Source organism: Vitis riparia, chromosome 7, assembly GCF_004353265.1.
Source record: "Vitis riparia cultivar Riparia Gloire de Montpellier isolate 1030 chromosome 7, EGFV_Vit.rip_1.0, whole genome shotgun sequence".
Taxonomy (NCBI): domain Eukaryota; kingdom Viridiplantae; phylum Streptophyta; class Magnoliopsida; order Vitales; family Vitaceae; genus Vitis; species Vitis riparia.
In genome coordinates, this window is record NC_048437.1 from 1,008,525 (window position 1) to 1,021,095 (window position 12,571).

At 33.1% G+C, this 12,571-nt stretch overlaps 1 protein-coding gene across 2 annotated transcripts; it reads right to left on the reverse strand.

The window, feature by feature from the left end:
* Positions 1-668: 668 nt before the first annotated feature.
* LOC117919008 (ribosome production factor 1-like) lies at positions 669-12,496 on the reverse strand. Of its 2 annotated transcripts, XM_034836014.1 has the most exons (12): positions 12,394-12,496; positions 8,622-8,856; positions 8,336-8,416; positions 3,702-3,797; positions 3,460-3,543; positions 3,260-3,329; positions 2,932-3,014; positions 2,563-2,642; positions 2,346-2,444; positions 2,140-2,248; positions 1,281-1,370; positions 669-1,168 (listed from the first exon to the last, which is right to left on the reverse strand). In XM_034836014.1, exons 2-12 carry the CDS (start codon positions 8,829-8,831, stop codon positions 1,130-1,132), a joined length of 1,041 nt encoding a protein of 346 aa, XP_034691905.1. In that variant the 5' UTR covers positions 8,832-8,856; positions 12,394-12,496; the 3' UTR covers positions 669-1,129. The 2 variants fall into 2 exon arrangements, with proteins under 2 accessions (XP_034691905.1, XP_034691906.1); XM_034836015.1 differs by lacking the exon at positions 12,394-12,496 and having other exon boundaries at positions 8,630-8,814.
* Between the last annotated feature and the right edge of the window lie 75 nt (positions 12,497-12,571).

A 12,571-nucleotide genomic window follows, 5' to 3' on the forward strand; every position in this document is an offset into this window, starting at 1 on the left:
AATAAATTTAGATTTATCTAGAAAGCAAATCGTGGTTTGATAAAACAAAATGAGTAAGTAAAATGATTTAATATGAATACATTGAATTTAATAAATTAAAACTTATTCTATAATTATTACTTAAATTAAGATTATTAAAACTCAATTAAATATTTTTTGAAATATTAAATTTGAAATATATTACTTTATTATATTAAACAATAAGGTTATAAGAAAAAAATAAGGAAATATTTACATTATTATATTTAATAATAAGTTAATAAATTCTCTCTAAAATCATTTATAGTTTATTTTAGTAAATATTTAATAAACCAACTTAATAACTTAAAATGATTTAAAAACTTAATTTAAGTTATTAAGTAAATTAAGTATATTTGATAAAATAACTTAATGGTATGACTTAAAATAAAAAACAACTTTACGTATCAAGTAAAAACATTAAATAGGGTTTAGATTATGATCGAGTTCTTCAAACCCTAACCTTGATCCAATCTAAATTGAATTGGGAAAAAAAAACTTAACCCGAGTATTGAAAATGTTTGTCCAAACTCATCTAAACATCAAATTGAATTTGGGTTGAGTCTGCCAATCCCTACCAAGTTGCACCCCTACTTAATTGTTAGTATCTTCTAGTATGGTACTGAAAGCTATTCTTTAACACCATAGCGAGACCATGGTAAAATATTTTATTTATACCAAAATTCTAACAGATTCTCCATAAAAGCATTTCTAACATAAATCAAGAAAGGCCACAGGAACTACAACCAAATCGGCCTTTACAATTACCACCACCAACAACAACTTCGGCTCTTGACACTAACCAAAAAATAGCTCTACTCATTTAAGTTCTCCAGGTATGAACAATGTTCCATTACAGTTTGAGCAACTAATACAAATGATCATCCATACCACAGATAATGAGAAGAGTTTGTCTTGAATCTCAAACAGGAAACCAAAACCCTAATCTGTGATTTCAGTTTGGCCTTTTGTGTTGAATTCTGAATCAGCCTAACAGATGGTACATGATGCAGCATATATCAAAATTTCAGAAACCCCGGAAGTCAAGTAGAAGTTTCCAATGCACCAAAAACTCTGATCTTTCATGACAACGAATAAAACTGAAAACAGGTCACAAGAAAAATCTCCTGCGGCTTGTGTCCATCTCCGGCTGAAATTCAGGGCAATGGAGAAGAAGTTAGAGCAAATAACAACTGATTTAAGTATAAGGAATCAAACCCATAGAGCAGATAGATTGATATTGGGATGAGAAATGAACTTACCTTGTGAACCCACTCGTATTCTCCACCTTTGGTATCAAATGTTCCATGCTGTAAACTAATTAGCTTCAGCGTGAACCGAGGGCCACACTCCTGCATATTGGAATAGAAGGATAACTTACAAACCCAACATTTTAACCAAATAGGCTTACCAGACGAATAATTGGTCTATAACTTAGGCAGGTCTATAATAATTGGGTTTACGGGCTAGTGCTGAACCTGGATTAGAAAAATAGTAAGGCAAAAATATTAGGGTTGACAGGAGTTGAAGTTGCGGGCAATCCATCAAAACTTGAACCTGTACATTATCATTCGTTTATTGATTTTGAATTATATTATTTAGTATTTTATTTAAATATAAAGATATAAAAATGAGAAGAAAAAACTTTTGACCCTTTCCCATTTTTTCATTATATTATACTAATGAGTTCAAATATTTTTATTTAATTGTTAAAGTAATTTTTATTGTTGAAAGTTGAATTTAATAATAAATGATAAAATTTGTCACTTCAAAAAATATTTGGCTTTTAATGGTTTATATTTTATGGCTTCCACATAATTGTTTTATTCATTAGGAGATTTCATTCTAGGTTTTTTATTAACTTGTAGATACCCATTGGAAACCAAGTTTCCTGTGGGCTTGGCATGGCTTGGGATATTCCTAACACAACCTTAAATTGAATTTAATGAAGAATGGATATATTGCTAGGCCGGTTTGATGTGAGTTAGTCTTTTAACCTGCCCAAATAATTATCATAATCTCGGCCAGCCAAAGTGAGTTTTTAAATGCTGGCAGATTCTGGATATTATCAAAATCAGATAACAATATCCTAATAAATCAAATAACTTGAATGACATGAACCTGAAGACGGGCAACCACTTTTCCTTGAGAGCTTTTTTCACCCTTGGCATCCTTGTCTTTGTTACCTTTTGAATCACCTTGTTTACTTTCTTTGCTTTCAAAAATATACCTTCAGACAGAGGCAAAAATGTTTATCAGTAACACAAAACCATAAAACAAGTTTTGTCTCAAAGTACAGCACACTATACAAAAGAGTCACGACAGACCGATGATGGCGGAAGAATATAAAATCACGCTGATTGTGGAAGGTCACAACTCTACGCCCACCAAAGTTTGGAGCTTGGGGAAAAAGTGATTGTATCATCCTAGGTGATACATATAAAAGAATAAAAAAAACCATTAGATAGTTTTGATGATTGTAAATAGAGTACAAACTATGAATTACTTCCTTGATCATATATAAAAGAAGATATTAGATCCAACCTCCCAATACGATGACCCAAACGTGTTGTGAAGTTATTCAGCACTAGCTCAGGTATGTGACTCGTTGGGTTTCCATGATTCTACAAAGTTTGCAAATATAGTTCAATATATAGTAAAATTCTTTCTGATCACTAGGGTGAGCATGCTATGAAGTATGTATGCTCAAACCTGAGTGACAGAATCATCCAGAAAATTCCACTTGTGCAAAACTATTATGGTTTTTTTATGTATAAAATTGTCTTCCTTTTTTGTGTGCCTGTGTTGGGGGGTGTGGTTGGTTGGGGGGGAGGGTCCTTTGGATTGAAAAAATATTTTAGGGTTGTTTGAAAATAAATAAGCATGCAACTTTTGACATAAAAAACAACAAACCTTGACATCCTTGCGTAAAACAAGTTTTGAGAGCTTGAAATGGGCTGTAGGTCCATCTGGTAAGCCAATGATTAGAAGAGCATCTATAAAACAACCACCAAAAAAATTCATATTAATGAATTGTCTATTTCTGATAAAATTAAAAAAAAAAAACAAGACACACGAACACACACATCAACTGATAATTAGAAATCTTATGCAGACAATATTGAAAAAGAGGATGTGTTTGATTAAAAAAGAATACATTTCAATTAAAAGTTTAGAGGCAAATAAAAAATAAAAAAGACAAAGAGGCAAAGAGCGCAAATCAGACAAAAGTATAGTCAACCTGGTTCCCTGCGGTTGGTATGAACTACTATAAGAGAAGTGAAGTCCTTTTTTTTGGCATATTCTACAATCTGCAGAAAAAAATAAAATGATATCTTAAAAAAAACATTGTTGTCAGGCAATAACTCTTTCACAACCATCTTTACAAAAAGATGCAGGGAAAAAAGCAAAGAGAGAGAGAGAGGAAGGAATAACCAGCACCTTTTTCAGGTCATAGGTTCCTCTCTTATAGTAATGAGCATTTGGGATCACCGATAGCAGTTCGGATATAAAAGCAGGTCCTCTCTGCATGTCATGCAAAATATAAACCAATAATGACCTAAAAACAGTGGAAATTTACAAAAATTCCCTGAAATGGGGAAAAAGATTGAAAAAGTGACCCTTCATTCATGCAAAAAATCAAAAGTGATTTGACAATACAATAAGAAGGAAAGAAGACATACAGTAGAATTGAAACGGCAGGTGGTGATCAATATCTTTGGATCAGATTTCCGATTCAGAATTGAACTAAATTCATCTGCATCATTTCCAGCAAAGAGCTGCAAATGAACATAGACAATGGGACATCAATCATGGCAGCAGTATCTTTTTTTTTTTATCAGAGCAGTATCTGTTTTTTCACGGCTAAAGATCAAAGAAGCAAATATTATAATGAACCATGAAATTTATGCATTGAGTAAAGAAATATTAAATACAAATACAGAGGGGTACCACAAACTGATTTCCAGATTTTGGATGGGTACTTATCTGTAAAAGGCATCTATGGTTGCCAATGATTTCCCTACATGTTCCTGTCATACACTCCATGGAGGAGTTAGTGGAGGACATTTGGACAAGATAAAAGTATTGCTTTAATAGAGGATCAATTCTTTTAGCCTAGTTTGAAAAAAGATGTTCAGAATAGAGGGTTATATACACCACTACCTTTTCCAACCAAATCTTGGGAAGGCTTGAGCATGGATTTGGTACTTGGACTGCCAAAAACAGGGTTTTGCTTCCATGCTTGTTGTGGTTGACCAATTTTCCATAATGATTCATTTTATATCATGGAAGGTGCTTCTAATGTGCCTGACTTGTTCTTCAACGACATCATTTGATTACATGGACTTCTGCATTGTTAATCTCTTGCTGTGCGTTGTGAGGGATCACTTGTAAAGTTAGGGCAACATCTTACCACAAACTGAATTCGCTTTCAATAGCTCTGTTAATTACACTATTAGATGTTGAAGTTGATAGATATTAAAGCCTTAAACAGCTCATTAATCTTGTACCATAATTCATTTGGCATCAGTGAGGATGATGAATGATACTAAACTTTCTTCTTCTTCTTCTTCTTCTTCTTCCTTTTTTTTAAAGTGAGAATCCATTGTTTCTCTTACAGGTGAGAGTCTTAGAAAGCCTTGGTGAAATTCTAAAATTTTCCTGTCATCTCTTTTTCATATTCTCTTCCTTTTCCCACATTGTAATTTCTTTTTTCCTTTTGCCACAACTTTAACTACTATTTCCCACAAATCCAAAAGAGTAGACCACTAGTTCACCTTCCTTCAGTGTACACCACCATCCTAGGATCATACAACATCAATGCTCCTCAACATCGACACAAGTAACACCATCTAGGGGTTGAGAAAAATAGTAATTTCCAAAAACCATAAAGAAGAATCCCTGAATCATTTTAAGGGTTACCTTGTATCGTTTTTCATGTGTCTCATGGGTCCAACTCAAAACCTTATGTTAATCACAGTCAAAATATCTCATACATCCCACTGATACCTTCAACCAAGGGATAAAACATCAGCACTCAAAGATGTCGAACACTAAAAAGACATGGAAATATTGATGGTATAACTATCAATAGCACTTGTGAAAAAAGGTTGCAATTAGTATCAAAACATGGAAATTTTTTAGTTAGTAAATAAAGAGATGTACTAAGAAGGAATAAGAATCTATTGTCTAGAAAGGAGAAGACTTCCCACATCCTCAACCACTATAGTAAAAACATGGAATTCTAAATGTAACTTTAGAAGCCACAAAAGACATTATTGAAAGGGAAGAGATGTCTCTCGAGGGAAGAGTAGTTTATGGAAGTTTGATAGGACAGTTCATAAAACTATAGACTTGGCTAAAGCTTTAAGGCACTTCATCTATTATTCATTGATTAGCAGATAGCTTGGCCAAACGAGACACCTCTTACTTGATATCTTTTTTGGAGCATTTTCACCACCTTGGTTCTCCTATATTTTCCCTTCTTTATCTTTTCCTTTTAGGTAGATACATGCCTTTCTGAAGGATAACATCATTTTATACTGATTTTTCATTTTCCATGAGATGAAGACCATTTTTTGTTGTTTTTTGTCTAAAGCCAATTAAGACTTTAGATGTTTTAGGCTTTTAGCAGAGTTTGTTGTTTTTAAGTCTTACTTTCAAATATTTTGTTTGAATATAAAAAGTAAAAAATTAACTTTTATTTGAAACCTGAAATCTAAATGGCACTTTCACATCAATTCTTTACAAATTTTATAGACAAAAAGACAAATGCCACTCTAGTATCTGTTTCTTATCCAAAAAATAGAGATGTTACTATAAAAAATAAAGGAAGAGGATATTGTTTGGCATGTTATGAGAGGTTTAAATATATGTATGTTAATATTTTGTTTTTTGGTTGCTTTTTTAGAAACAATCAAAGGTAACATACAAGTTTTTTTTATAAGCAACAATAAACATAAAAGGGTGATACAAAACGGAAACACTTTAGCTTGCCAAAGTACACCAGGAACATACAAAGAGAACCCAGTGAAAAGGACAAAGAAAGGGGGCAAAGAGAGGAAAATACCACCTGCCCAACAATTACTTAGCTCATAACCAATCAATAAAATCGATCAAAGACATAGACCTTCCTTCTATGTAAAGCTTAACATAATCCAAGAAGGAAAGCAAAAAAGAGGATTTTAGCAATTGATCCAAGAATTTCACATTTTCAAAAGCCCTCTGATTTCTTTCACACCAAATGGTCCAGAAAAGACACAATGGGGAAGCTAACCAAGCTTTCTTCGCCTTTTTCCTACTTGAGCCCCATTCCAGCTTAGTAACATCAGCCTAACTGAAGATCGCATCACCCACTGTAACCCAAATAAGGAAAAAACCAACTGTCATAGGACACTAGTTGTAACACAATGAAGAAGCAAGTGGTCACTGTATTCCTCCTCCCTTTTACACATAAAGCATCCATTTACTAAAGACACCCTCTTTGTTTTAAAGCTAACATACAAGTACCAAAGCATCATCCATAGTTACAGAATAATACTAATTTACCATGTGATACACTGTGGGATAGATAAGGATCTCAAAATTTTTATGTTCAGAATGATAACTTGTTTGATATATTGATAATTTGTTGATTTTTAAGATCACACCTTCAACTACACTTTAGTTCCAGTTATCAATAAACAACTTATTAATATTGTAATCCTCCAGACACAAAGGTAGAATCATGAAACAAGCTGATATCATCTACCAAGATTTCAATCAATTGAGTAGAGCCATGTACTAGTTTACAGTTGTCTTCCAAGTTTTGAAATCTCTTTGCTTTAGATTTCACTGAAGTAACAACCATCAAGGAGAGCTATCATCAAATTTATGGGACTCTGCATTTGACAATAACTTAAGATCATGGCAATCATATCCATTGTGGTTAGGTTCATGTTCCAGATATTAGTAGTTTGTAGTCATCAAATTTTCTCTTAACTACACCTTCTGCCATATTACTAGAAATAGCTGGACTCTCATTAACATCAATCCTCTTAGACAGATGATGATTTCCTTTCAGGAGTTTGGGTTTTACCCTCAATATAAGGCCTCATGAGACCCAAAGGCTTTTTTTGAATCTGAATTCTACACAAGCCTGTGTTCAACAATCTTCAAAACTGCCATTAATCAACAGCTGTAAGATCAAGATTCCTTTGTCACTGTAGTTAGGCAGATGTAAAAGTGAAACTCCTTTCAATCTGCCAGCATCAGGCAATTATGCACCCCACTTTGGATTTGAAACTAATCAGCATTTGCAAACGCACCCACCCCACACGGAATGCACCTAGACAGCAATAATAAAAGGATACTAGTTAACAATATTCTAATGCATCTCATTTGAGTGATCAACACAGGCTCATAAGGATACTCAAACTACTCTTTTTCATCCTCCTGATGCACAAAACCTGAGTGCTAACTTTTCCCAACTTCCCAAGGTGATCCACAGTCAATTCCATACACCTCCCTCACTAAGCAATTTTGACAGAAAATAAGTCATTCCATGAGTCTATTTCAATTTTTTAACAACTCCACGCTTTCTAGCCAAAAATAATTTATTTATCATAGTTTGTCAATCCAACCTCATAGACTTCCACAAGAATCTCCATCACAATGGATTTCCATGAGTCTGAAGAATCTAATCTGCATGAGAATCCAATATTGTCCTTTCTTGATGAATTATATAGCCCATTGTGGTACATTTTTCCATTTGGCCTCCTTTTTGTGTCTTTTTTTTTAATCTTTGAATACCTTGTATATACAAGGGTTGAATCCCATATGGTACCTCTATCTTTGTTTGTTCTATTGATGAAAGAATTTTTTTTTTTTTTTATAAGTAAAAATTGTATTAAAAAAAGCACAAAAAGAGCACAATAGTATACAAATCGTATACACGTAAAACAAGCAAAAAGTAGAAAAGACGGTACAAAAAAATACTCCCTCCCTCACCTAATGCCCAACCACTCTATGAAATCGATCAAATGTGTATATCCCCCACCGATATACACCTTAACCCACATAGAGAAATTGTTTAGGAAGCAGATGAAAAACTGTGAGAGAATTTCTTTCTTTTTGGTATATCACATACCACACATCATTTGTTATACTACTAAAGTGCAAACAAATTCATCTAAGTAAAATTGTTAAGTATTAAATAGTCCAGCATTGATGTCCTCAGATTATAGCTTTCATCCCATATAACCCACAAGAAAATAATAAATAAAAACACAATCAGTTTTAATAAGAAATAAATCCAGGGGGAGATTGAATGGCAAACCTCTTCATCATCAGGCTTGCAAACAGTCTCATCAAACTCTCTGGTGTTCTCAATAGTGTGGGGAATCTTCTTAGCAGGAGGCTGCAGAAGGAAGGAAGATACAACAATTCAATCCAAAAACTCAATCTTGAAAATTGACTACCTTCAGGTTCTTTGTGTTAGTACCATTATTATTACTATTCAAGTTTCTTTTTAAGCCCTTAATAGAATTTAATCATTATTATTATAGTCAAGTTTTTAATTCATCAATTATCAAATCAAAAGGTTAGGGTTTTATAGAAAGGACCTCCTCACCAAGCTCAAGAGCTCTCTTCTCAGCAGCTTCACGAGCCTTTGCTTTTTTACGCTTCTCAATCTTCTTTTGATGCTTGAGTTTTGCATGAACAGCACTTCTCTTTTCCTTGTTCTTTATCATAGATGGGAGTATTTGCTTCTTTCCTCCACCTACTTCATCATCTCCCCCAACTTCTTCGGTCTTCTTCCTCTTTGCTCCCATTACACTATCTACTCTTCTCCTGGTCCTACAACAGATAAAAAAGAAAGAAAATTTAAAATGAAATTCAATGCTAACCCTTCAAATTATAAGGTTAAAGCTAACCCTGCCAAGCTGACTTTCAGATCTTGGTTTAACTTTTGAATCTATCAGACAGCAAATCCCCATTCCCTTAGTGGTCAACTGACTAGACCACAACTGATAGGTAGAAAAAGAATTGACTTTGTAATTTAAGAAAAGGAAGCTCTACCAAATTAAACAAACTACAGCCAATCAAATAGTTCCTAGATACAATGCTTAATTATAGCTTGGCCACAGAGTAGGTATGAGAGAAGATAAACCTACTTATAGTCATATAAATGCGCATAAATGAATGAATTCACCTGTAGTTACTTTGAACTTCTCACTAAGCATGTCTAAACTATGACGAACTGAATGAGTGAAGAAAACAAAAATTTCCAGAAAAGGAAAACAACAACCACAGTGACATGAAATGTCACTCAACCATATCGGCCCCTTTCTTTCCCTGAAGATCAAAACAAACAAAACCCTGATACTATCTTCAGATTCTAAAACATGAAAGAACCAATGAACGATAAAATTGAGTAATGAAAACAAACATAATATTCACTTAGGGGAAAAAAAAACCAAAAATTATTAATATTTATGCTATATATAAAAGTGCAAAGAGTTTGTAGACTTTTTTCATCTCAAAGTACCTCTATTATATAATTTATTTGCCCTTATATTTCACATCTTTATTATTTATCCATAATAATCATTAATAAATTCACCTTAAAGATCATAATAAATTCACTTTTTTATTATTTATCAGTTGTAACTAATAAAATTATGCACTTTTTTTTAATAACCAAGGAACCTCACCATGGCAAGGCCCTTTGGGCCCAGCCATGGTTACCAAACCCCAGGGTGATTGACTGCACCTGCCACAACTAGCATAAGGTAATCCAAGATTCCCAGTGGCAGGAATCAAACTGAGACGTGCGCCTCTTCCACACATCCTGATACTTGCCCCTACAACTGAGTCATGCCCTCATGGGCTTTATTTATTTTGCACTTTAAAGTTCTTTTTCTTTTTTCAGGATAAGAATTTTAGTCTTTGTTATTTACTTATTTATTTATTTGGTTGCTCTTCCTTTTTCTTCCAAAGGATTACATTTACATTGGGATTTGTTCATAGCATGGTAGGTACCATTAATGTTTCCATGGTAAAACTAGTGAATGTTTTTATTCAAGCCAAATCTTTTAATGTATACTTGTACAAGCTAATGTTCCTAGATCATTACTTTAAAAAAAAATTCTAGCTTGAACCGTAGTCCAGAATGAAATCCTAAAATTCAAAATTTTCAACAATAGCATAAACAGGTTAAAAGCTCAAAGCAAAACCCTAGCCCTCTATTTGGTTTCCAAGAAAATAGAGCAATAAAATAAAGCAACTTATTTCTTATCTTGTGCTTCCAAATAGCAAAGGCAGTTAATCTAACAAAATCAGTCTGAGCTGTAATCCAACTTGGCAATAGTTCCACGGCTACTCAGAGAGAAACCCTAGAATAAAAAACTTCCAGCAATAGCATAATCCAATCTATAAAGCACTAAGAGTGGAAACTAACCCTATGTTTGATTACCAAGAAAATGAAGAAAAAATTTCCTGATTACACTTATTACTGGAAGTAATTGCCTCTCCTTTTTGGTTGGTTTTTCCCAGTTTACATTGTAAGGTTTTATCAATCACCCATTACCACTGCAATTCCTTACATTTACTCACTTATTTTCATTAATGGTATTAGGATCATGCAGATTCGCATTGGTTTTTGTACAGTTTTGGCTACTGCTCCTTCAATAGTCTTTGAGTTCCAGACTCATCCATATCTGAATTTGTAACTTATATGTGAACACATTGATCCTGTTGATGCTACTTTAAATGTTCTTTTCAACTTTACTCCTAGAATTAGTGTATTTCAGTCAATTTTCTGATATGCTGAACCAGAGATTATTTTAAGCCTTGCTGTTCATTGATTATAATAGCACAGCCACTAGTTTAGCAGGTAAAATAGAGCTTTACTTGTTTATATAGACGAGAACTCACCATGCCAAAAGACAAAGGAAAAGGTATTTTCACTTTGCTCTAGCAACAACTAACTGCATTATTTTCCAGATTAATATCTATGTCACAAGTTTCAGACACAAATTCAACATATTTTCTCAAAACAGAATTGACTTCTACAGAATTAAAACTGAAGTAAAGAAGTCAAGCAAACATCAAAATGCTATTTCTATAACATTCTGCAGAGATCACTTCTTCCAGAAAATTTTAGAGTCAACTTAGTGAAGAGTATTCCGAAGATTATATTTTTCCTCAAAGTTGCTTCCAAAAAAAACTCTCAGTTTCAGAATATTGAAGACCTAAACAAAATGTCTCTGCAATTCCAAAAATGTATATCTATACTATATATAAAAGCACGAAAAGTTTGCAAACTTTTTTCTTCCCAAAGTACCCTTATTATATTACCTATTTCCCCTCATATTCCAGAGTACATGTAGTTATTATTTAACTATAACAATCATAATAATTTTAGTCTTAAAATTCACAATAATTTCACCTTTATATTATTTACAATTCACCTAAAAAATCATAATAAGAGGTTTTTTTTTTTTTTTTTTCAAGGCTAACATTTACATCAGGTACCATTTATGTTTACATGGTAAAATTATTGAACATCAAATCAATTCAATAAAATATTTTTATATACACAATTGTACCCAATAATGTTCCCAAAATTCTAGCTTGAGCTGTAGCCCAAACATGAAATCCTATAATTCAAAATTTCCAGCAATAACATTGATGAATTAAAAGCATTCAAAGAGAAACCCTATGTTTGGTTTCCAAGAAAATAAAGTAAAAAAAGAAAAAAAAATTCCATTTTCATTCTTATGTCTTCTCTTATCTTTTCCTTCCAAATAAATAAAAGAAAATAAAAGAAACCCAGATCAACTAAGCCAAAAAGTCAGTGAGTGTTTTAAGCAAAGTGGCATTTTTCTATATTTCTTAATCCCTGGTGATGAAAACCTTACAATTCAAAAATTAATTATTTTCTTACATTTTCACTGCATCTAAACTGAATCTATTTTTTTAGGCAAAGACCATCAATCTAACAAAAGTTTCGGTCTTAGCTGTAATCCAAACTTGCAATAGTTCCATGTCTGTTCAAAGAGAAACCCTAGATTTCAAAACTTGCAGCAACAACATTTCCAAATTATAAAGCACTAAAAGTGAATCCTGGTTAACAAGATAATAAAGATCGATAACGGAAAACCACAATTTTATCCTACGTTATCTCTCACTTTCTTTGCTCCCAAGATTCCAATAAATAAAATATAAGATCACATCAACTAGATGGTGAAAAATTTACGATTCGATGTTTTTCCCCCATTTTCTCGGCATCCAAAGGATTGTATCTAACCTATAAGTATTTTATCAGCATCCAAACGATTGTATCTAACCAGATGGATTAATTGAATTGGCCATATAGACAGGGAGCAGTACCTTAATTGAAGTCAGAGACCGATTGAAGCGCAGCGTTGGAGAAAAATATAGAATGCTTCTGTGTAGATGGAGAGAGCTGCTCCCTATGCGCTGCAAGCCTGCAAGCAAAAACCCTGTACAGTTGGTTTAGCATAAGTCTGGCGATAATGGGCTGAGCCTGGGCCGGCCCAATTTTAAT